General features: G+C 42.7%; 1 protein-coding gene across 1 annotated transcript in view; it reads left to right on the forward strand.

Annotated features, from left to right (window-relative positions):
* The window catches only part of WWC2 (WW and C2 domain containing 2), a 156,441-nt gene that overhangs the window by 61,330 nt on the left and 68,373 nt on the right, over window positions 1-26,738 (forward strand). The window contains exons 3-4 of the mRNA XM_065405033.1: window positions 20,580-20,783; window positions 22,662-22,738. Coding sequence (XP_065261105.1) covers window positions 20,580-20,783; window positions 22,662-22,738 — 281 coding nt within the window. The remainder of the gene's footprint in view (window positions 1-20,579; window positions 20,784-22,661; window positions 22,739-26,738) is intronic.

Raw genomic sequence — 26,738 nt, forward strand, 5'->3', positions numbered from 1 at the left:
TGGTGTTCTGAAGAGAGCACTCTTTGTCTGAGTCGCTGGGAGGTAAGCAGCCTGTGATAAGGGTCAGAGGCAGGTCATTTGTCTAACATGCCAAACGTTGAGATTATAGCTTTAATTCGCCTGACTGGAATGAATGTGTTACTCTGATGTTTTTGAAATAAACAACGGTATAGGGTGGTTAAATTGCAAAAAGTACCACCATCTTTCTAAAAAGCAATGTTTGCTTCTGTTTGCTGCACCATTGACAGATTGTTGGGCTGTACTGCCCAGAGTGGAATTCTTGAGTCTGTCTTAGAATGGTGGATAACCTTCCTTGTAGTTCTAGTTTATCTTCTGTTCTTTCATCCGTACTAATCATGGATTTTGTCTTTGTCATTCTCCAAGTGTCATATGATAAAAGAAATGCATTTTATGAAAGGGGGCGGGGGGAGAGAAGAAATCAGACACTGGCTAGTTGGGAGTACAGTTGGTCTCTGGCTAATAGGTATGATAAACGGGGATAAGGACCCACCAATGACAATACCATGGGGCAATGCCTTGGTAAAATTCCACAGGGAATGGGGAAAGTCACTGGGATTCCTACCAAGCTGCTGGCTGTGGAGTTTGTTTTGAAGTTCCGCTTTAAGTAGGAGTAGGAGGTGTCTGTTAAATGTGAATCCCCCAGCAGCTGAGTGAGAGAGAAGGTGCAATCTCCCCTATCCTGCCCCCTCTTGCTTCCTTGATTCTGCAGGCAGGAGGGAGTTGTCCATTGTTCTACTACCCATCCACCCTTTTTTTTGTTTTTCCTTGCATCATCCTGCTATTCTACCTGCTCACAGCTTTTCCCCAAATAAATTAATTTAACATGATTCTTGTCAGTTTCTCAGCTGCCCCCAGGGTTCTGAGTAACAGTAGTAACAAGCAGCGACAAGATAGTGAGCACCTGTCTAGACAATGGGATGGTGTGTTTGCCAACCAGAAGACAGTATTATACTAGTTCAAGTAATAATGGTTTCTTTAACAGCTATAAAGGATGGGAAATTTACAGTGGGATTTTCAAAAGAGCTCAGTGTTGGCCTCAGTCTGCTCCCAGTGATGTCAATGGTAAAACTCCCACTGATTTCAATGGAAACAGTGCTATGTTGGTGTTGAACACTTATTAAAAAAAAGTCATGGGATTTTCAAAAAAACAGTTTAAATGCTACAAATATCAATGGCTTAGACCAGGGGTGGCCAACCTGAGCCTGAGAAGGAGCCAGTATTTACCGAAGTACATTGCCAAAGAGCCACAGTAATACGTCAGCAGCCCCACATCAGCTCCCCGACCCTGCACCCAGTGCCTCTCACCAGCTGGCAGCCCCGCCGATCAGCGCCTCCCGCTCCCACCCCGCACCTCGCGATCAGCTGTTTCATGGTGTGCAGGAGGCTCTGGAGGTGAGCGGGGGGAGGAACGAGGGCACGGCAGGCTCAGGGGAGAGAGCGGGAAGGGGTTGAGTGGGGGCAGGGCCTGTGGCAGAGCCAGGGGTTGAGCAGTGAGCACCCCCCGGCACATTGGAAAGTTGGCACCTGTAGCTCCAGCCCCGGAATCAGTGCCTATACAAGGAGCCACATATTAACTTCTGAAGAGTCACAGGTTGGCCACCCTGGTTTAGACTTTTGTCTGCCCTGCTCTAGACATCTACTTGCTAGGAAGTATTGGGAAGCAGGAAATATTCCATACCAGTGGTGGGCAACCTGCGGGCTGCGCACTGCCTACCACTGCTCCATACTTTTAGATAGCAACAATTTTCACCAAAGTGTGTGTGTGTGGTTTTTTTTTTTTATTTATTTTATTTTTTATTTTAATTAAAATTATTATTGAAATGGGTGAGATCAGGTTGGGAATATGTCATACTGCGTTTTTCTTTCTTGTGAGTGTGTTGTGTTTTTTTACACACCCCTGACTGTTGTAGCTATGCCACTATAACTTTTGAGTTATTTTCAGACCAGGCCTCAGATGTTATGTACGATTGTAATAAGTATAATAAACTCAGGTAGAAATAAGATTTCCAATTTGTGTGTCCTTTTAACACCCAAAATTAGACACTGACATTGCCATAAACAGTGATGGATATGTGTGGGGTCATTTTGCCTCTTGTTTTCTACATCTACCTCCTCAAATTTTGGTATTAAAAGTGATTTTTCAGGTATCCTAACAGAAGGGTCCTCATTTCCTTCTTTCTTCCTGAAGTGACTGTATAAAGCATATTCTCAGAACTGAGTAGAAGTCAATTATTCCTGGGGGAATTCTGCGCCAAAAAATTAAAAATTCTGTGTTTAAAAAATAATAATTCTGCGCACAATATTTTAAAATTTGCAAAATTCTGCATATTTTATTTGTCAAAATAACACAATATAATCATGCCAGTTTACATTATTTTGGTAATTTATTTCAAAATATCTGTCAGCAAGTATGTCTGTAATAAAATAGACCAAAAAAAAGATTTTGGTAATTTTTTGACAAATAGATTCCTTACTGGGCATATTAATACAGAACTTTGAGTAATTCATTTAATTTACAATACAGAACTGTATTTCCTATACCCGTCAGAAGCAGTGCAAGGGCTTGTGAGTGTCAGGAGTAATGGAGGAGCTGAGGGAGAGGGAAGGAGCCTGGAGGGTTGTTGAGTGTGGGTGGAAGAAGTATGGAACAGGTTTTTGAGGGGGGGAGGGCCAGGATTGTTGGGGAGCCTCCCCCATGCAGACCCTGGCTGATCCCAAGCCTCTCCCATTCAGTCAGGCATAGGGTGACCAGATGTCCTGTTTTTAAAGGGACAGTCCCGTATTTAAGCCCTCCTGCAGATGTCCCAACTTTTTTTTAAAAACGGGCAAATTGTCCCATATTTTCTGTCTCTCTCCCCCTTGTTCCCCCCCTCAGTACTGGCAGGTCCTACTTCTGGCTGGATCCCTGCTCGCCAGCCACCCACCCACCAGCAGTGAATGGGGGTCCAGTGGCCGCCGATGAGTGTGGGTGTAGAAGGCTGGTGACAGAGCGAAGATGCGCACAGGGCCGGCCGCTCTCCCTGCTGGTCCATCAGCACAGCCCCCACTGTGTGCCGGCTCTAGAGCAGCAGGGCTCCATCCCCTGTCCCGTTTCCGGTCGGTGCTGGCTGCGTGCTGCAAGCTGCAGAGGCTGGTGTGTGCGGGAAGGCACTAGGCAGCAGAGGGTTACGTGTCGCCTCTGCTGCCCACCCATTGTCCTTACATGAATAATGTAGGTTATTTGCTGTGTTCAGAATTCGATAGCTGTTTTTCCCCGCAAGTGCCTTTTACTTTCAAATAGATGTAGAGTGTTTCATCCACTTTTTATTTTCTTCCTTTCCCATTTATAATTTCCACAACTCTTCCCTAATTCTCTGAAAACTAGAGCTGGGCGGAGAGAGGCATTCTGTTTCATGGGGGATTTTGATAGTATGAAAATTTTTGTTTCTTTTCGATTTGGAACTAAAAAAAAAAGTTCAGAATTTTCCACAAAAGGGGATGGAGCCCAGGCCCTGAGGGGCAGTCCCCGTGGAGAGCTGCCATACGCACTGGAGTCCCTGATCCCAGTGCTCCCCTGGAAGCCTAGGCTCCCTAGTAGCCCTCCAGGAACCATGCCTTGTTTCTGAAAAAACGCTGTCAAAATCAAAGTCTCCAAAATGTTTAGATTTTGACAAATAACCTTGTCCCGTACATTCATGTGTGTGATCAAGTGATTGTAGCTAGACACGTCTATGCCATATGCAAAGCTAAAGATTATCTACTATATTTTCTTCTACCTTTTGGCTTTGGAATATGTGCTTAACCATCTCAGTGTTTGTGTGTAGTTGATTGTAATATAGTGGGCATTACTGTATTAAAGAAAGGAAACCCTCTTTTTAAGGGGGGGGGGGAAAGCCTTGCTACGTTTTTTTTTTTTTTTTTTTTAATCTGGAAAAGTAATAACAAATATCTTAAAGCAATTAAAAAAATCCCTTCCACTCTGATCTTGGAGAAGAGCAAATATTTGATGTATAAATAATCGCTGTAATATGCAATACCACAAGCCTGGGACAGCTTCACAACACAAGAGAGGTGGAGCCCAGGAAGAGTTGTGTTAGTTAATTGCTTACAAGTAGAATGGAAAGCAATCCATTGTACATGCTTAGAGTATTGTGTAATATAAGTTCCAATCCATTGTAGGTCTTCCTCTTCTCTCATAATTCCCTACACAGATTTGTTACATCTCTACATGCCAAAAAGTATTTCTATCTAAGTCACTTTTCCTCCTACTCTGGAAGCATGGAACATGCAACGCATGGGTCCTTTCAGTCTCGATTCATCGATAGGGAATAAGAGACTAAAAAGAGTATGGCAGAAGGGAGATAGAGAGGAAGAAGACAGACAGGGATGGTGCCTCTACTCCTGATCCCTTGCACTCTGAATGTAAAACTCAGTGGAGTTGATCATTCCATCCTCCTGCTGCCTCCTTCATGCAGTTTCAGCCACTGTTGGTTTGGCTAAACTACTTGACAGCAGTAACTCAATCGGCAATGTCATGGCAACAGGATCTCAGCTCTTGTCACATTTTTCCAGGCCCTGGCACCAGCTTATGCCTGGGACTGGTTTGCCCACTGTATGGAGCCTTGCTGATAGGATCACTTTTCTCTCTCCACCAGCCTGGTGCTAATGCATCCACTTCAGGGAAAGGCTATTGGGCGACAGAGGCAGGAATCTTGGAAAGTGAAAAAATACACGTATTCTACAATGAGTCTTCAGGTTTTCACATCTTTTATTTCTGGTAGTCCTAGTGAAAGAATTCTCTGTTGCTTGAAGTATGTGTTCTTGTTTTGAGACCCCACCAAGGGCTGGATCCTGTAAAGCCTAGTGCTTGAAGTGTCTATAGTGCTTGCCTCTGAACTCGTGTTCCTAGAGCCCTGTTACCAGACATGGAGAGAGGACTGGTATACCACAAGCTCAGTGACATGGTTTTGTTCCATCATTCCTAGTAGAAATCTTTGAGTATAAACTTCCTGAGAAAAAGGGGTGTGTGAGAGTGTGAGTGAATTGTTTTAAGTTTATGGGAAGTTGAAGAAAATGGCTGGAGGAGAGGAGACTTGTTTTATCTGCAGGTTCCTAACAGAATGAAGAGGACAAAGGGAAAAATGCTCTGAACACTTTCTCTGCAATCTAATGCTCCATGCTGTCCTTATAAATCATAAACTTCCCCATCCATAAAACTGGTGGAATGTGAATTTCTTTTTGTGTATGACATTTTTATCATTGAGGGATATACTCCTCTACTTCATCTTCTGAATTTTAGATAACTTTGAAACCATATTATGTGTTATGACTGTGTGATCTTGAAGGGCCACAGGGTTTTGTCAAACCCACTGCCTCTGTAACATACTCTGTTTATCTTCTTCTTCAGATACCCATTGAGCAAATGTATCAAATGGAAATGAGACACTATTTCTTTTGAATCCTTTCTCAAAAGTGTAGTTGGGAATCTTCTTTTGTGGCTCAAGTTTGAATTGTGCAGGATTTCACAATGTCAATATTGCTTACAGAAAGCTTTTGGAATGTAAACTATAGTGTCCAATATTGTCTAGTAGCATGTTTTTACTCTTGCTGATCTACCTGAAACTAATGCAGGTGTGGTTTTTTTTGTTTTTTTTTTTTTTACTTTTCATTAAGGCTTCCATCTCAGTTACATGTAATGATTATTTTGTCAGCTTAGCTGAGTTGAGAAATATTTGAACACTATTTTTAAAAAAGATACTATGTATTTTTGTCTGATAAACAAATCTACTGGAAATGTTAATCAGAATGGGTACACCCTTTTTTAAATTCATACATCAAAATAAATAGTAATTAAGGTAAAATTTATAAATGAGTATTACAACTACTAGATGCTATTAAGGCCAAGTTGTTTTATCTTGCGATAGTTGGCACCAGTTCTTCTTCAAGTGCTTGCTCATGTAGATACCATTCTAGGTGTGCACGCACCCACGTGCACGGTCGTTGGAAATTTTTGCCTTAGCGGTATCCATAGGGTCGGCTGTGGCATCCCCTTGAGTGCTGTGCTCATGTGTCGGTATATCAGGCGCGGCCAGCCCTACGTGCCCTCTCAGTTCCTTCTTACCACCCTGGTAGTTAGTCGGAGTGCCTTTCCTTGCATAGCAAGGGCTAGCGGTTTCGTCTCTACCGACTTCGAGCCTTAGGGCCTTGTAAATAGTTTGTTTATAGTATTTAGAGTAAAGTAGTTGTTAAGTATAGTTAGAGTCCCAGTGCGGACTTCGCCCCAGGTGGGGCATTCTCTGGTCTCCCGGGTTTAAACCCTGAGTGGACTGTAACAGGCCTGTGCCTGTAAGTGACCCCCATAGCAGCTGCCTCAAGTGCTTGGGGAATCACACGTGAAGAACAAGTACTGTATTTGTAAAATCTTTCAGCCCAGGACTCAGAGGGAGTGGGATAGTCATTTGCGGGCTCTGCTCATGGAGTCTGCCCTTCATCCAGCTTCCGAGCAGTCCCACCAAGACTCGCCAAGTACCTCGGCCTCTGTGCGCAGTACGACTCCAGCATCGGGCTCCGCCCGGCACCACTCCCTGTCACGGGTGTCCAAAAATAAATCAAGGAAGTACGACACCCCGGCAGCAGGCAAGAAGAGCCATAGGTCATCGGGCAAGAGACCCAATTCGGGCCACCCAGCCACTCCGTAGCCACGTGAACATGCCTCCCTGGTTGTGTAATATACTGGAGTGACTTAATCTTCAGGTGACATTTTTTTCTCCTAGGTGAATTGTATAATTCTATGAGTCTGTACTTTTCTCTTGGTACTCATGTCCACCTGAAGCAACAATCTACCATCTCTCTGGTATTTTCTTCTGGGAGCCCTAGAAATCTCTCATCTTCTACCCACACAGCTTCCCTCACATCCCTCCTCCATGGCTAATTGCCATGTCTTTGGCCAAGGAGAGCTGCATGTGGTTCACACTGGAGCAAGTCAACATTGCTACTTGAAGAACAGGAGTACTTGTGGCACCTTAGAGACTAACAAATTTATTAGAGCATAAGCTTTCGTGGGCTACAGCCCACTTCTTCGGATGCATCCGAAGAAGTGGGCTGTAGCCCACGAAAGCTTATGCTCTAATAAATTTGTTAGTCTCTGTAAGGTGCCACAAGTACTCCTGTTCTTTTTGCGGATACAGACTAACACGGCTGCTACTCTGAAACATTGCTACTTGAGTCTACCAGGGGAGATGCTGAAAATTTATTGCTTCCATAGCATTGCTATTCCTGGAATAAAAATGTCCAACTTTCTCCTGTCTACTGTTACACTGTGCTTCTGGTAGGTCGTAAGGTTTTAGTATTATTTATTTTACAGAAGTATGATCTACTGAAGATAAGGTAATTTCCTTTTGTTAAAGACTTTTTTTTTTAAACCAAGACTTGGCAGAGTTACTTTGTAGCAAACAAGAACATAAATATCTGAAATGAACTAATGAAAAATTGAAATACCTCGTGTCCTATGAAGCATTTTGTTTCCCATGCACATGTAATGTGTTGTACTGAAGGTTTTCTGTTTTCCTTCTGGTTACAGCTTTCTTCAAGAGCAGTTTAACATAATTTTAAAAAGTCCTAGTGTATTGGCACTGAATTATTATTTGGCCCAAATTCTTATCCCAGATTAAGTGTTTTGAACCTTGACTGCTGTTGGCCATGAATCTTGGTGTCCCCACTTTGGCGTTAGCCCTAAAAGTTATAGTAAAAAACAAAACTGTACATAAGAGATATAATAATTCTAGTGCTCAGGAATTTTCTTGGGCAAAACATAGCATCTTGCTGTTTGTGTAATTCTCCCAGTAGAAACCATAAGTGTTGGTTTTTCATTTTATAGAATTTTATAAAAGTATGGTGCATCTCACAGATCTTGAATATTGGAGGAAGTAAGGTCCCCAGTTGTTCTTGTTATTAAATAAATAAATATACAAACTGTCCACCTGAAATAGCTTATAATTGAAGCACACTGATTTTAATAAAGATTTCTTAGAAAAATTGATTAACTTTACAATGTGCAATCGACTTTGCCAAATGAAGCTAAAAACAAATTGTCCGGTTAATTTTAGTTGGTATACAATGATCCTACATTCAGACTTTGTCTCTGCAGCACATATTTTGCAATATTATGGATTCTGCATTTGTGTCATGATTAAATAAGTGAAATTAACACTAAAAAGTAAGATAAAGGGCTTTTTATCTAAGCAATGTTTTTTGTCCCTTCCCCCACATATTCCTTGAGAAGTCTGGTGTCATGTGAATGCTTCTTAGAACCAGAAAAACTATTAAAAATAAAATACATCTAAGGATACATTTTGTTCATGTCTAGTTGTGCCATTAGTACATTTATTTTATGTATTTCCTGTGCCATAAATTGGCTTCATAACTTTCTTTGCAAAAAAACAAATGAATATGATGGTGACCAGCTAGCCATCATAGAATCATATAAATGTAGGGCTGGAAGGGTCCTTGACAAGCCATCTGGTCCACCTCTCTGCCCTGAGACAAGACCAAGTAAACTTAGATCATCCTTGGCAGGCGTTTGTCTAATGTGTTCTTAAAAACCTCCAGTGATGGGGATTCTACAACCTCCCTAGGAAGCCTATTCCAGGTCTACACTAGGAATTGACATCGGTACAGCTACGTCTCTCAGGGGTGTGGAAAAACCACACCTTTGAGACATAGCTACATTGACCTAACCCCCAGTGTAGATAGTACTGGATGGACGGAAGAATTCTCCCTTTGACCTAGCTACTGCCTCTTGGAGAGGTGGATTACCTACGCTGACAGAGAAGCCCTCCTGTTGGCATGGGTACTGTCTGCACTGACGTGCTACAGCTGTGCAGCTGCAGTGGTGCAAGTGCTCCGCAGTAGTGTTTTAAGTGTAGGCATATCCTTAACTATTCTTAGGGCTGATCCACACTAACCCCCCACTTCGAACTAAGATACGCAACTTCAGCTATGTTAATAACATAGCTGAAGTCGAAGTACCTTAGTTCGAACTTACCGCGGGTCCAGACGCGGCAGGCAGGCTCCCCCGTCGACTCCGCGTACTCCTCTCGCGGAGCAGGAGTACCAGCGTCGACGGCGAGCACTTCTGGGATCGATCCCAGAAGATCGATTGCTTACCGCTGGACCCGGAGGTAAGTATAGACGTACCCTTAAAGTGTAAGTTTTTCCTACTATCTAACCTAAATCTGCCTTGCTGCAGATTAAGCCCATTGTGTCTTGTCCTACCTTCAGTGGACCTATAAAACAGTTGATAACTGTCCTCTTTATAATAGGTCTTAACATATTTAGAGACTGTCTCAGTCTTTTCTTAAGACTAATCATACCCAGTTTTTAACCTTTCTTCATAGGTCAGGTTTTCTAAACCTTTTGTCATGTTTGTTGCTGTCCTCTGAACTCTCCAGTTTGTCTACATCTGGTGCCCACACTGTGGGGCGTGCCCCTGTAGGGGGATGAGGAGGAACATTTGAGGGGGTGTGGTGGGGCCCAGGCTCGGCCTGCAGCTCCATTTTGGCCCTGCCCCCAGCTGCAGCACCGGCCCCGGCCTTGACCCCTGTCTCCCTTCCACAGCCCCAGCTGCAGCTCCAGCTCTGGCTCCTGGCCGTCACTCCTGGCTGTGGCTCCGCTTCCAGGGAAGCACAGACCGGGTAAGGGTGGGACATGACCGAAAAAGTCTGGCGACCACTGGTCTACATCTTTCTTAAAGTCTGGTGATCAAAACTGGAAACAGTACTCCAACTGAGGCCTCACTAGTGCCGAGCAGAGCAGCACCATCACCCCCCATGTCTTACATGGGTCAGTCCAGTTAGCACTCCCCAGAACATTAGCCTTTTTTTCACAACAATTTGACATTATTGACTCTTATTCCATTTGTGATCATTATAATCCCTGAATCTTTTCAACAGTACTACCATCTAGCCAGCTATTCCACATTTAAAGCTGTGCATCTGAAATTTCCTTCCTAACTGAATTCCTTTGCACTTATCTTCATTGGATTTCATCTTGTTGATTTCAGACTAATTCTTCTATTGCATAGAATCATAGAATATCGGGATTGGAAGAGACCTCAGGAGGTCATCTAGTCCAACCCCCTGCTCAAAGCAGGACCAACACCAACTAAATCATCCCAGCCAGGGCTTTGTCAAGCCGGGCCTTAAAAACCTCTAAGGAAGGAGATTCCACCACCTCCCTAGGTAACCCATTCCAGTGCTTCACCACCCTCCTAGTGAAATAGGGTTTCCTAATATCCAACCTAGACCTCCCCCACTGCAACTTGAGACCATTGCTCCTTGTTCTGTCATCTGCCAGCACTGAGAACTGCTGAGTTCCATCCTCTGTGGAACACCCCTTCAGGTAGTTGAAGGCTGCTATCAAATCCCCCCCCTCGCTCTTCTGCAGACTAAACAAGTCCAGTTCCCTCAGCCTCTCCTCGTAAGTCATGTGCCTCAGCCCCCTGGTCATTTTCGTTGCCCTCTGCTGGACTCTCTCCAATTTGTCCACATGCTTTCTGTAGTGGGGGCCCCAAAACTGGACGCAGTACTCCAGATGTGGCCTCACCAGTGCCAAATAGAGGGGAATAATCACTTCCCTCGATCTGCTGGCAATGCTCCAACTAATGCAGCCCAATATGCCGTTAGTCTTCTTGGCAACAAGGCCACACTGCTGACTCATATCCAGCTTCTCATCCACTGTAATCCCTAGGTCCTTTTCTGCAGAACTGCTGCTTAGCCAGTCGGTCCCCAGCCTGTAGCGGTGCATGGGATTCTTCTGTCCTAAGTGCAGGACTCTGCACTTGTCCTTGTTGAACCTCATCCGATTTCTTTTGGCCCAACCCTCCAATTTGTCTAGGTCACTCTGGACGCTATCCCTACTCTCTAGCGTATCTACCTCTCCCCCCAGCTTAGTGTCATCTGCGAACTTGCTGAGGGTGCAATTCATCCCATCATCCAGATCATTAATAAAGATATTGAACAAAACCATCCCCAGGACCGCCCCTTGGGGTACTCTGCTTGATACCAGCTGCCAACTAGATATCGAGCCGTTGATCACTACCCGTTGAGCCCAACAATCTAAGCAGCTTTCTATCCACCTTATAGTCCATTCATCCAACCTATACTTTTTTAACTTGCTGGCAAGAATACTGTGGGAGACCATATCAAAAGCTTTGGTAAAGTCAAGGTATATCATGTCCACTGCTTTCCCCATATCCACAGAGCCAGTTATCTCATCATAGAAGGCAATCAGGTTGGTCAGGCATGACTTGCCCTTGGTGAATCCATGTTGACTGTTCCTGGTCACCTTCCTCTCCTCCAAGTGCTTCAAATGATTTCCTTGAGGACCTGCTCCATGATTTTTCCAGGGACAGGTCAAGATTGTTTGTCAAGATTGTTTTGAATTTTATTTTGAATCCAGGTGACAGCAATATGGGAGGGGTTGCAATTTTATAAGCATGCTCTCCACTCCGTTATCCCAGTTATTAATGAAATATTGAATAGTACCAGATCCAGAACAGATCCCTGTATGACCCCAGGAGATGTATGCTCCCAGTTTGACCAGAAATTGTTGATAACTACTCTTGAATTTATGGTCTTGAAACCAGTTATGCACCCACCACATAATAATTTAATCTAGACTATGTTTCCCTAGTTTGCTTATGAGAATGTAAAAAGCCTTACTAAAATCAAGATATATCACATCTACTACTTCCCCCCCTCCCCCTCCCCATCCACTAGCTAGGCCAGTAACCCTGTCAAAAGGAAATTAAGTTGATTTGGCATGATTTGTTCTTGACAAATCTATTCTGGCTATTAGTTATCACCATATTATCCTCAAGGTGCTTACACATTGATTGATTGTTCCAGTATCTTTTCAGGTATCAAATTTGGGCTGACTTGTCTATAATTCCCTGGGTCATCTTTGTATCCCTTTTTAAAGATAGGTACTATGTTTGCCCTTCTTCAGTCATCTGGGATCTCACCTGTTCTCCATGAGTTCTCGAAGATGATTGCTTCAGCTAGTTCCTTAAATAACCTAGAATGAATTGCATGAGGCTCTACAGACTTGCATACATCTAATGTTTCTAAATATTCTTTAACTACTTCTTTCCCTATTATGCTTTGCGTCCCTTCCCCCTTGTTGTTAGTATCGATTGTGCTAGGCATCTAATCAGCGGTAGTCTATTTAATGAAGACTGAAGCAAAATAGGCATTCAGTACCTCAGGCTTCTTTGTCATCCAGTAATAGCAAAATCCCCCTCCCTGTGCACCAAAGATTAAAAAGTTGTGGAACTGGTATATAGCCCATCAGAGTCGGATCTCGGCCGTTTACCTTCCAGGAGTCCAGAATGTCACAGCTGATATGCTCATCAGGCCCTTCTCCGAGGTCTACAAATGGGATTTGAACATTCAAATCCTTCGTGGGATAGTCCAGAGGTGTGGACTCCCTGTTGCTGGATGTGGCAAATAGGTCCACCTCTGGAAGTGCTGCCTATTCTGCTCAAGAGGAGGCCTCTCTTTGGGAGATGCCTTTCTTTTTCCTTGGACAAAGGGCCTGTCCTACTAATTTCTTCCAACACCACTAACTATAAGAGTGATGAATAAGAACCCTGACCTCATCCTGCCTGATATCCTCTTAGTATTTACCTGGCCAAGGCAAGCTTGGTATCTTTACCTGCTTCATCGGTGTGTCCAACAAGTGCTCAAGTTTCTGACTGCCCCTCATCTCCTCTCCCAGGATGTAGGTAATGTCCTTCACCCCAACCTAGGGGTCCTTTGTTTCCAAGCATGGCTCATAGATGGTTCATGGGATTAGTCTTCACCTGCTTTACAGGAATACAAGTATTACTGAACAGTAGAAGGGAGCAAACTCAAATTATTTACCTTCAGAAATAGAAAAGGTTTAATCACTTTTGTCACCATCACCGCCTCGTGCCTGAATCTTCTCCATTCTCAGCCATCTTGGATTATCTACTGGATTTTTAAAAAAAAATCAGGTTTATCAATTAGCTCTGTTAAGGTCCATCTTGTTGCAATATCAGCATTTCATTCCCCACTAGAGGGGTTTTCTATGTTTGCTCCCCCTATGTCCTTGAGATTTATTAAGGGTCTGAATAATCTTTACCACCAGGTTAAGGGTCCTATTCGACTCTTGATGGCAGCCTGTCTTTTTATGGGACCTCCATTTGAACCTATGGTGACCTGCTCCTTACTTCACTTACCTATGTAGATGGCCTTTCTAGTAGCTATCACCTCAGTCTGCAGGGTTGGAGAAATTGGAGCATTGATGGTAGACTCCTCCCTCCCTCCCTTCCCCCCCCCAATTCCAGAGTCTGAGATATGCGGAGCTGCTACATGGGCTTCAGTACATACCTTTTCTAAACATTATACTTTGGTCCATGCCATTAGTTCTGGTGCTATACTTGGTTCTGCTGTACTGTCTTCAGCCGTGGACTTGATTCTGAAGCTGCCTCTTTTCTGGGAGGATATTTCTCAGGAGTCGCCTGAAGTGGAGTACCCAAAGGGACGCTACTCGAAGAAGAAAAGGTTGCTCACCTTGTGCAGTAACTGGTACTTTGAGATGTGTCCCTATGGGTGCCCCACTACCTGCCCTCCTTCCTCTCTGCTTCTGATTGTTCTTGTTGCACATACAGATAGAAAAGGAACTGAGGGTGGTTCGCCAGCCCAGCCCTATATACCTTCAGAGCACAGCACGAGGATGTATAGAGCGTATGTGTGGGCCAAATGGACACTGCTAATAAAAAATTTCTGATCAAGGACTTGAGGGGCACATGCACATCTGGAGTGGAGCACCTACAGGGACATGCATGTCTAAGAACCACAAAAACAACAAGGAGTCCGGTGTCAAATAAATAACAGATTTATTTGGGCATAAGCTTTCGTGGGTAAAAACCCACTTCTTCAGATGCATGGAGTGAAAATTACAGATGCAGGCATTGTTATACTGACACATGAAGAGAATGTGTCAGTATAATAATGATAAAGATTTTCTTCCTATAGGACCTTACCTACCAATTCTGAGTTTCCTAAAGTCAACTTATTTGATGTCCATTGTCCTTATTCTGCTGCTCTCACTCCTTCCTTTCCTTAGAATCATGAAATCTGTCATTTTATGATCACTTTCACCCAAACTGCCTTCCACCTTCAGATTTGTTAGCAATTCCTTCCTGTTAGTCAGAATCAAGTCTAAAATCACTTTTCCTTGGTTACTTCCTCCACCTTTTGAAACAAGAAATTGTCTCCAATACATTTTAAGAATGTATTGGAGATTTTTTTTTAGTTTTCCATATTGTTTTTCCAACAGGTGTCCGGCTAGTTCAAGTCTCCCATTACTACCAGGTCTTGTATTTTTAGATATTTCTGTTTTGTCCTAGAAATGTCTGATCCTTGACCACTACCTCCTGATTTGGTGGTTTGTAGCAGACCCCTCCCATCATGCTGTCCCTATCTCTTCCGCCGCGCCCCCCCCCCCCCAAATCATCAACACCTTTTATCTTTACCCAGCGACTTTCAGCTAGTTTGCCTCTCACCTCTTTTTAGACCTCAGAACAATAGTATATATTGATGTTTAATGCAATACTTGCTTCCTTTTTTCCCTATCTATCCCCTTCCTGAATAAGCAGTACCCCGCTACACCAGTAATCCAGGCATGTGAATTGTTCCACCAAGTCTCTGTGATGCCAATTAAGTCTTAATTTGGTTTGTGTATTAGGACTTCCAGTTCTTACTGTTTATTCTCCATACTCCTTGCATTTATGTATGCACCGCTAAGATATTAAGTAGATTCCTCCACTCATTGCCCTCTTGTTGCTCCAATGACCCTGTTACTTACATGTGCGTGCACACACAGCTCCAACTTCTAGCTCTTAGTTATCTTTTTTTATATCTGCCAGTGGGCTTTGGTCACCTGCCAGAGGGATGGATGAGCCTCCTCAATCTTTCCATAATGTCACTGATGTGGGCTCCAAGCAGGCAGCACACCTCTCAGGACATCAGTCAGGTCGGTAGATGAATGCCTCTGTCCCCCCAGAAGGGATTCCCTGACACTAGCATCCTACGTCCCCTTCTCTTATGTGTGATGAGTGTGAGCCCCTATCATCCTTGAGGGTAGGTGGCTCCTCTTTCTCAGGGCTGCTCCTTATTGCCTGTTGCCCATACTGCATGCTGGTTCTGGACCTTGAAGGATGGGTCTCTGATGATGCAGAAAGTGTTGATATGAAAAGGTAATAAGCTATTTTTTTAAGTTGTGGGGATTAAAGTTCTCTTCAATAGAACAGATCCTGCCCACGCTATGCTGGATTCCCTACCATTCTCTGCCGACGTGTCTTCATCCTGACCTGGAGGAATAGCCTGTAATGGTAAGAGTATAGTTCACTATCCATACCCATTAAGTGCTTGTCTCTAACACAGCCAACTCCAGCTATTTGTGGTGGAGTGTCTTATGATGTAGACTCTTATCCACTGGAAGCTGGACTGAAACCCCCAAACTCATTTCACATAAGCTATTGAACAGCTATGGGATGGAAATGCATTTTTTTGTTGTGCTGGGCTGAATTTCAACTAGTGACTTGGAGATGAAAGGCTCCATATGCCACTACCACTTCTGAGCAATCCAGCCCATTAGTGGCATACCTTTAACTGTCCTGATAATATTCCCATGTAAAACTTTAACAACCGGAAGTCAGGTATGACAAAACCAATTCTCATTCAAGCAAAAACCCTTAGAAGGGTATTGTGGGTCGTCTCAGTGTGAAATTTGCTTTGAAAAAAATGAACCCTTAATTTTGAATGTCCGTGAACATTAGAAAGCATGAAAAAGCAGAGTTAATCACCCAAATGATCACTGCTTCCAGAACTGTAGCATTACATTATCAGGAAAGGGTAATAAACTTTATTCTGTCTATGGACTCCTATGTAGAAACTGGTAAACTGTTATATCAGTAGTGTGGCTCTGAATTTTCACGTGAACGTATATTTAGCAATGTAACTTCACATAAATATATTTCTTTATCTAATGAGTTTTTCACTCATTTCTAAAAGGCCATATAGTGAAAACTAGCCTCTATTTTGAAAAGCATCTCTTGAGGGGATTTTAAAGCCTTATCTACACATGAAGGCTATTCTGGAATAGCTTTGAGTGGAGTAACCATTTCTGAATAAAATCACATTTATAGTGTAATAGAGTTTCCACTCTAGAATAGCTGTGCTGGCCAATTTCCCTGTGTAAATAAGTACCTAGTCGCCTAATCCTGAAGTCACCGAAGGGACCATATTAACAACTTTCCAGGAGGCAGAGGGGCGCTTATGAATGCACATATTCTAAAATAAGCTCACATAATCATAATGTTGGTTTGTATATGCAGTTTTGAGAGGCAAAAAGAAATTGCTTCATTAAGTTTGTCAGCAATAAAAATCTGCTGCTGATCAGCTTTGTCCTTGTCCTGCAGTCACAAGGACGGGGCTGTAGGCTACGTTTTTTAGGACTCTGTGGGCTACAACTGGCCTTGGAGCCACACATTGAGCAATCGTTACTTAAACCTACAGAGCAATTACCTACAATATGCTTGAAGACAAGACCTTCGAATCTTGTAAAATTATTCTCCGTTGCTACTAGTGTCACCCTTAAAATACAATTACGTCATTGCATCCTTCCAAAAACCAACACAACTGCATTTATCTTATTTGATCGCTGACCCATTTGAGTCCTGTGCTGCATCCTCCTTCACAAGAAGGAACACCTCTGAAAACGCAGCACTCATTATTTTGTGTAAATAGCTGTGGAGGTGTTTTAAAACACAATAGCAATAATAAATGCACTGGTGGGGACATGTGTTGCCCATTTGAGGGGAAAAAAGGTATTGATTGGCTTCTTTGTGTGTGTCGGCTGTCTCTGTGGAAAAGCGCAGGTGACTGGATTTTGTGGTTGTGTAGCTAAAGTTAGTTTAAAGAGAGATTCCCTGTTGAGATTGTTGGAAAGCCAACTGTGAATAAAGCTGCCCTGCTTTAATCTTTTATGTACTGCACTTAAGTTTTATGTGATGGGTTCTCTCTCTCCCTATGCTTGTTTGGTGTATACTTTTCCAGTAGAAGTGCAGTACACTGTCATGTATCTGTATTTGGAGAAGAATCACCAACATTATATTCTCAAACCTCTCATTAATTGGGCATCTTGTTATTTTTGTGAATTTATTTAATGAACTGTCTCATTTTCTTTCTGCCTCCCAGATATGCCTAATGTTAGCACCAAAAAAGATAAAATTTGAAAGACTATCAAGTATTATTGATAATTATTATCACCAGGGATCTTGCCTTGGAACAGAAGAAGCTTAAGGTCCTGTTTACACTAAAAATTTCAGTCAATACAAATTACTCTGGTATACAGCTGCTGAAGTCCGTGTATCACTCAGGCATCTGTGCACATTTGGCTGCTTGCGTCAGCACTGCACCTACCCATCAGGAGTGCTTCTGCTGATGCAAAGTACGGTACACCATGGTTGGGTATCCCCGTGTGCCATGCGCCATTGTCCAGTGTGATGCCTTTGGGGAAATTTTCACAGTGTGTTGTGGGGTAGAAATGACTGGTGGGATTGCATCATAATGTAGTTTTTGAGATGATGAGCAGTGTCTGCAGAACTTTCAGATGTGAAAGGTCACGTTCCTGGATCTATGTGCCAAGCTCACCCCAGCCCTCCAATGCATGATACCAGAATGACAGCGGAGAAGCGAGTCGTGATTGCACTCTGGAATCTTGCAAAGCCATATTGCTACTGGTCTGTGGGAAGTCATTTTGGAGTTGGAAAATCCACAGTGGGAGCCATTGCCATGCAAGTGTGTAGGGCTATTAATTATCTCTGCCTATGCAGGACTAAGACTCTCGACAATATGCTAGACAAGGTGGATGGATTTGCATCACATCTCTGTTTTGGCACCAGCCCACCTCGCCATAGAGTACATCAACAGAAAGGGCTATTCTTTGATTATGCAAGTGCTGGTGGATCACTGGGGATGCTTCACCAATATCGATATGGGCTGTTGAGGGAAGGTGCAGGAAGCTCACATCTTTAAGAAGGAAGGACTGTTCAGAAAGCTGCGGGTTCAGACCTTCTTTCCTGACTGGAAATGCCAATTGTGATTCTGGGGGACCCTGCCTACCCCTTACTCCCCTGGCTTGTGAAGCTGTACACTGGCCACCTTCATAGCACCAAGGAAAGATCCAACTACTGGCTCAACAGGTGCAAAATGAATGTGCTTTTGATAGATTGAATGGACACTGGTGGTGGCGTTCACTCACTAGTTTGGATCTCAGTGATTATTCTCAGTGATATCTCAGTGATTATTGCTGCTTGTTGTGTTTTGCATAATATCTATGTGGCAAAGGGGGAAAAGCTGCTGCCAGGTTGGAGGGCAGAGGTGGACGGCATTTAAAGTCAGAGATAAGTGGTTGTGGGAGGCTTTGAAAGAACACTTTTAACAGTCAGCCATAGTAGTGTTCTGTAGGCTGGGAGCTTTGGGTGTTGCTTGGAATTGAGTAGTGCTTGCTGTACACTTATAAATGCAGGTGTTGTCCTGAAGCCATTAACTATGTGGTGCATGCCATATGTACATTTACAAGTACTGTTTGCTTTGAGTACCGCTATGCATTCTACAGTATGTATTGGGAACTAATAAAGATTATTTTATTCTCCAAAAATTGAACTTTATTGAGTGGGGAAAAACAGGGCAGAAAAACAATATGCAAAAAACCACAGGCAATGAAATATAAATTAACAGTGTGGAACTTTAAAACTGGAAAGGCAATAAACATTTCTGTCCATTTCAGTGCACGCATGTAGCTATGGCTACAATACACCAGCCGTGGTTCTCGCAAGTTAGTATATGTGAAGCTGTGGCTCCCTAGCGTAGAGTGATGGGGTAATTACGTGCCCTGTGATGTCACATGGTATGTTGGAGGGTGTCGGTAGGGAGCAGCGACCATGGAGGTTCTTCAAGGGCTGCAAAGGGTGGGAGTCTGGAATTTTTGGACCTGTAGGTCAACCAACATTTGGGTTTGCAGCCTGAGAGGACCTGAAGGTGGCAATGTAGGAAAATGTCTTTAGTGAGGGGCATGTTAATATCAGGAAGTGGAGTGAAACAGGACACTCGATTATAATAGAGCAGTTTGTATTCTGTGGGATTAATATTTTTAAGTGATCAATATTTATTACTGAATATTCCCTTTTGTCACTTGATATGGAGTTATTGTACCTTTTATCAGCTAAAGATTTATCAGTTAAACTTTAATCTTGAAGTGAGCCAAGAGTTTTAATGATCTTCTTGTATGTATAATGGAATTGCAGTGTTTAGGTTTCAGATTGGATAGCTTTGCCATGGCGATGACTTAAGATAACATCAGCTTTCCTCTCCTTTATTATTATAACTTGGTGCAAGCTAACACTACATTAAGCAGCCAGGAAATGCTAAAGTTAAGGTTGACAATGCTGCTATAATTCTGCCCCCTTGCATATCTGCATTAAGGCAATCTTATATCAAGTGAATCACACTTCTTTCTTGCAATATAATAACCTTTCTACAATCTTGCATATTGAAGCCCATGTGAGTATGACTTTAAAGAGTGTTTACCTTGTGCATTTAACAGCATTTTGTGTAGTCAGGTTCACTTTTTCTTATGTTGTTTGTGTGGATTCCATTAGATTGCTAATGGCAGAGAAAACACAAATACACATTAAGAAAAATAATTTAACCTTTCACTCAGCAGAGGTGGGGAGAAAACCATTTTAAAACATTAGGAAAATGTGATTGCAAAACCACCAAAATAGTAGAGGGACTCCAGAACAGGTGTAATGATGGTACCTGAAAGTGCTTTTAATTAACTTTTTTTTTTTTAAATAAACTAGATTTCAAGAGGTCTGTGCTCATTTAAGGGCTTTATATTGACCCAGTTATTTATAACAGAACCTTAGCTGTAATTCAGGTGGAAGGCTTTTCCTAAAATTTCAAGGTATTTTATCAGTTCAGAAGACAATACCAACTGTTTAAAAACTTTTAGAATGTATACTACTGTATTAGCTATTGTGCATTAATTGCTCATTTTAAAGTTGGTCTTCACCCGAAAATAATGAAGAAATGCTTTTATAAAAATAAACTATTCCACATGCCTACTAGTCAAAGCTTAGTTGTCATTTTAAATTAACAAGGTAATAAAATGGACTTTTAAAAGAAAATGCATGTAGTACCAAAACTACAACTTTGGATCCCTTTTAATTTCTTTGAGACAGCTAAACCAGCTGAAGAAACTGTGGAGTATCCAGGCTATTTATACTGGCTTCCCAGCTTCTTCCTCCTGACTTATCTTCTTGTGGAGGGACTAGCCCTACAGTCTAGACTTAAACTAGAACTGCGAATTACAAATAAAACCAAAATTGTAGACACACCAAAAGTGACTAGCACACGAAGTCTATTCACTTGGCAAATTTAATTTATTTAACTAAATTGAAGCTTTTAAAACTATATATTTTTAAGAAACCACACAGATAGAAGATCCCCGAAAACAATGGAGGCAAGAACAAGAGCGAATGCTAAAAGACTACCTCATGGTAGCGCAGGATGCTCTCAGTACCCAGAAGGAGCTGTACCAGGTGAAAGAACAGAGACTAGCACTCGCCCTGGATGAGTATGTACGTCTGAATGATGCCTACAAAGAAAAATCAAGCTCTCGTACCAGCTGTAAGTACATTAGAAATGTGTATGTTGTAACTCCTTTGAGCGTGCTCTGTAATGGCTCTTGTTCTGCAATTCAAGTCTAGTCCTCAATGTTTTGAGCCCCTGGCTGTTTTTCTGACAGCATTTCCACTTTTTGCCCCTTAAGGCAACTGTGTTCTGCTGCAGAGAGCTCTGGTCTGTCCAACACAGTTGAACTCCTACAGAAATTTGGGCCAGGCATTTGGCTCTGAAATCTGTTCCTTCATGTGGTTTGCTGGAACCTAGATTAGGTGGGTTGGTGTTCTAAGGATCCAGGATCACTTGTTCCTTTTTGGCTTACAGCCACCAGGTACTCAGTATGTAAATAGGTGGCAATGATAGATGGAGCAGTAGATTTCACTGCTTGCTGTTGGTAACAGTTTATTTTAATTTTTGCAAAATGTGTGCAAATATAATATAAGGCATGGGGTTCAGTAAAAATAAGTGGGATCATTTTTGATTTAAATCCCCAAAACAAAGGAGGGAACCTGGTGGCCAAGTATAGTGTTTTTGAGAGGTCTGTGTTTGGGTTGTTGGCCAAATATCTTACTCCAGGGTGGGTAGTGTTTAAAAAGCAGCAAACTCAACTCCTGAAGAGAAGAGTAGTGAGTCTCAGGCTCTAGGGTTGCCAGGCATCCAGTTTTCGACCGGAATGTTAGCAGTCCGGTTGGCCGCCCTCAGCAGACTCCGCGTGGCTCCCGGGAAGTTGCCAGCATCTCCCTCTGGCTCCTAAGTGTAGGGGCAGCCAGGGAGGCTCTGCGTGCTGCCCCCGCCCTGAGCGCTGGCTCCGCAGCTCCCATTGGCTGGGAACCATGGCCGATGGGAACTGCAGGGGCGACGCTTGCAGGCAGGGACAGCATGCGGAGCTGCCTGGCCGTGTCCCTGCCTAGGAGCAAGAGGGAGATACCTGCAGCTTCCCGGGAGCCACCTGAGGAAAGCGCTGTCCAGAACCCAAACCCCCTCCCATGCCCCAACCCCCTGCCCCAGCCTGGAGCCCCCTCCTGCACTCTGAACCCCTCATCCCACACCCCCAGCCCGGAGCCCCTTCCTGCACCCTTAACCCCTCATTTCTGGCCCCCACGAGGGGGGCCAAAACCCCCGGCCCCATCCCGAAGCCCCCTTCCGCACTCTGAACCCCTCATCTCTGGCCCCACCCCAGAGCCCGCATCCCCAGCTGGAGCCCTCCCCCAGCATCCCAACTCCCTGCCCCAGCTGAGTGAAAATGAGCGAGTGAATGAGGGTGGGGGAGAGTGAACAAGGGAGGGGGGATTGAGTGGGGGGGGGCTCGGGGAAGGACTGAGCAGAGGCAGGGCAAGTGATGGAGGGAGGGGGGAATGGAGTGAGTGGCAGGTGGGGCCTCGGGGAAGGGTGGAGCAGGGGCAGGGCAAGGGTATTCAGTTTTCTGCAAATAGAAAGTTGGCAACTCTAGTCTCAGCCAGCTGAATAAACCCACCTTCCAGAAAACTTATTTGTTGTGAGAGCTCCTTGAGCTCTGAAGATTCCTTCCCTCACAAAGTGTGCTGCCCAGCTAGAAGAATGGTGGCCAGGTGTTGAAAGCAGGGGGAAATGGGGACTTGCCTTGGGTTCCATCCTAGACAAAGAGCTTCTCCTCCCTTAAATTTTTGAACTCACCCAAATGATGGTAGCAAAAGTAGAAGAAAATGTGTTGAGTATTCATTAATTATTTTCACACAGATGCTGACTGTACTGTAATAAGAGGTATACGTTAAAAAAGCAATATCCATTTTATTTGCACTGTTATGTTAACCTCATAGTTTTAGTGCTAAGTGAACTCTTCAAGATTAATGGTTGAAAGTAGTAAAATATTTTTTTTCTTTTTTTCTTTTCTTTTCTTAAAATAAGTATTCTCAGGCTCCTCATCCAGCACAAAATATGACCCTGACATTCTGAAGGCGGAAATCTCCACTACAAGATTAAGGGTGAGAATGCTTAATTTAGTTCCACTGGAATTCTGCACATAAGGTTTGTGACTGCAGTGTGCTGAGCTTGGGCTAGCAGAGATTCAGATTTAGGCCTTTTGCACCCAGACATTGAAACCACCTAGCATTCTGGCTCAACGCTACTCAAGCATTTTAATTAAACTGTTAGCCAAATCATCCTAAAAACCAATCCAATTAATTTTTAAAGGGAACACCCTTAACTTTGAGAAATATATTCATTGGTTTAAATATGCCTCATAACTAATTTCATCTAGAAAATAATTCAATAATTGATTGATTCCTTTTTAAAGGCGAAAGCTGGGAGAAGAGAGGGAGAAATCCTTTAGAAGTGCCTAGTATGTGGATCAACACCCTGTGCTTAATTTAAAATGAGATCCTTTTATTTCTAAAATCAACTTTGGGGCTCTCACGGCAGAATTGGTTTTAAATTTGTAATGACCAGGATAATTTGGGACTTGTTTTAATCTGCAGATACAAAGTATTGAACATAAGTGTGCTTCTGTACACAACTACTAAAAGATTTCTGCATATTATAGGCATTGGATTTGGTTATCTTTTTAATAATATGAAAAATAAATAGTTTGATTTATAGCTTGCTCTCTCATGAATTAACCTTAAATAAGGGGGGAAATGATGTAGAATAAACTTAAAATCTAAGTAGGAAGAGGGAGTTCTGTTATGTGAACTGTGTCAAACACTGCATTTTGTGCAGTGTGGGTTCTCCATTTGGTATTGAATTTTTTGTCTAGTCAAAACCTGCTCAGGTTGGAAATACAGCACCTTCATATGCTTGGTGCTTGAATCGGTCCTAGGGATACATAGGTTCTGTATGCATAGAATTTACACAAGGGGTGCTGGTTATAGAGCTTTCAGCGACCCCTGCTGGACAATTCCTAGCATTTACAGCAGGCCCAAAGTCACGTCTCCTCTTTATATGTAGTCAAAATCACAGTTAGGGTTATCAACAGCCAGTATTTGGGAATTAGTATGACGTCACACGTTTAACTTATTTTTCCAATTAACATTTAACACATACACCATACTGCAGTACATTTGCTTCCCAGGTCATGCACACCCTTCCCACTCTCCTACCCAGGTTCATTATTGCCAGTTACTTAATTTTTAGGGAGTGGGCTGGCCAGCAGATTACAGAACATATTTCAGAGGCAAGTTTCAGGAACCCTTGAAGAGGTGGGAGCCTTCTGGGAAGAGGGATTTAAGCCTGTAGGAGAGGCTGACAGGATGACAAGGCCAGGGATGGGAGAAGAACAAATGTGATGGGGAGGGCAAATGATTGCCTCTACATGTGGATGGCTCCCTTTAGGAATGGCTAAGGAATTTAACCATATTTATTTTCAGAAGACTGGCAGAAAGCTAATGTTGTACCAATATTTAAAAAGGTGAAACAGGATGACCTGCGTAATTATAGGCCTGTCAGTCTGATGATTCCAAGCAAGATAATGGAGCAGCTGATACGGGACTGGATTAATAGAGAATTAGAGGAGGGTAACATAATTGTCAGTCACCATGGGTTTATGGAAAATAGATCTATCAAACTAACTGGAGATCTTTTTTGATGTGAACACAGGTTTGGTTGATAAAGGTAATAGTGTTGATGTAATATACTTGGACTTCTGTGAGGTGTTTTGACTTAATACTGCATGACATTTTGAGTAAAAAAAAAAAATTGATATAAAATTAACATGGCACACATTAAATGGAGTAAAAGCTGGCTGACTGATAGGTCTCAAAATGTAATTGTAAGCAGGGAATCATAATCAAATAGGTGTGTGTCCAGTGGGGTCCCACGGGGATTGGTTCTTGGCCTTACACTAGATAACGTTTTATATTTTAATTACTTGTAAGAAAACATTAAGTCATCACTGATAAAGTTTGCAGATGACAACAATTGGGGTACTGGTAAATAATAAAGAGGACAGATTGCTTGGTAAACTGGAGGCAAGCAAACAATGTGTATTTTAATATGGCTAAATGTAAAGGTATACATCTAGGAACAAAAATGTGAGCCCTGCTTAAAGGATGAGGGACTGTATGCTGGGAAGCAGTGACTCTGAAAAAGAGTTGGGGGTCATGATGGATAATCAGCTTAACACGCGCTCCCAGTGCGATGCTATAGTCAAGAGCGCTAATGCCATCCATGGATGCATAAACGGGGAACCTCAAGTAGGAATAGAGGTGACTTTACCTCTGTATTTGACACTGGCGCGACCACTGCTGTGTCTAGATCTGGTGCCCACAATTCAAGAAAGATGTTGATAAATTGGAGAGGGTTTAGAGAAGCGTCATGTGAATGTTTATAAGATTAGAAAACATGCCTTGTTAGTGATAGACTCTAGGAGCTCAGTCTATTTAGCTTAACAAAGAGAATGTTTCTCCCTATTAATATTTGGATCCTGGGCGGGAGAAGGGGTTAGCACTGAAAAGCCGAGCTGAAGAAGAGATTTGAATGTGAAGAGGAAGGTTGCTGTTGAACAAGGAGGGAGTTCAAATCATAGGCATGGAAGAAGGCTTGTAGATGGGAGAAGGGACAAAAGGATGTCAGGCAGGAAGCTTAGAGAGGAGTATGGGCAGTGGGAAAGGGTGTAAGATGAAGCAAGTGCAGAGGTGTGTGGGGGCAGAGGGGGTTATACAAAGCCTTGAAGGAGAGGACAAGGAGCACTAGAATAGAATGCTTTAATGTAAATAGAGTGCAGTAAACAAACAGAGGTCATGCTTCATCATGTAGGTCACATTCTTCTGGGATAGCACACCTAAGGTTATGTCTACACTGCAGATCTTACAGCAGCACAAAAGTGCTAGTGTAGACAGAGCCTAAGTCCCTGGTGTAACACTCGGTATAATGAAATGAAGATGAATTACAGTAGAGGATGTTTAGAAGGTGATCTTTAGGAACACTTATGAGTTGTGGGGGATCCAGTCCTCCTAGCAGTTCTGTGGTTCTAGGGGAAATGGGGATGGTTTTAATCTCTACATTATATAAAACATGAATGTGGTAGTGTAGCTGTTAGTTTTTAAGGTTTTTCCATCCCTTGACTGGAAGTTTTGAGTGAAATCATTCCTAGGGATTGGAATTTTAGTTAGTTCTCAGTTTGTTTATAGTTAGGAAAATGTCTTGCTAGTCAGATGGTGGGTAGCAGATGAGAGCTTTAATGTCCCTTTGATACAGTCAGTGAATTGGATTGTAACATTTCTGTCAGGATATCTACAATTAGGCTTGCTATAGCCACTCCCTTTATCACGTTAAATGTCTAACATGATCAAAGAATTTGATTTCTGTCAAAGGAAGCAGTTACAAATTGTATTTCCAAAAAGATGAGTCCAGCCCAACTCCCTATATTTAGATAAGAAATTTTACTGAAAAAAAAAATGCTTGAAACCATTTATTTCTACTAAGGAAAAAGACATGAGCCAAAAAATTTCAAACCTGGATGCCTAAAATTAAGCTCCTCAAGATGCATCCGAAGAAGTGGGTATTCACCCACGAAAGCTCATGCTCCTATATGTCTGTTAGTCTATAAGGTGCCACAGGACTCTTTGCTGCTTTTACAGATCCAGACTAACACGGCTACCCCTTTGATACTCAAGATGTATTTAGGCACCCAAATGTTTAGGTCCTAAATCTTCAGAAGAGCTGAGAACCCAGAAGCCCTTTTGAAGACTGTAAGAGCTGCATATACTCAGCACCTTTAAATATCAGGCCTATTTTATGTAGGACTCTAACTTTAGATTTGAGAGAGAGAGAGAGAATAAAATTTATATTTTATTTTGGGGAATGTGTAGGGAATGTCCATCCAGTTCTGTGAACATGTTCTCAAAAATACAAATTTTGGGATATAATTTCTTTTCTGCTTATATATTCCCTCCAGTTCTCTATTGTAACAAAACCCATAGTTAATCATCAAAATTATATTAAAAGTAACTAGAAATTTTTAACACAACCAGGTTTTTACCATTTTCT

This window comes from Emys orbicularis, chromosome 5 (genome assembly GCF_028017835.1).
Source record: "Emys orbicularis isolate rEmyOrb1 chromosome 5, rEmyOrb1.hap1, whole genome shotgun sequence".
Classification (NCBI taxonomy): domain Eukaryota; kingdom Metazoa; phylum Chordata; order Testudines; family Emydidae; genus Emys; species Emys orbicularis.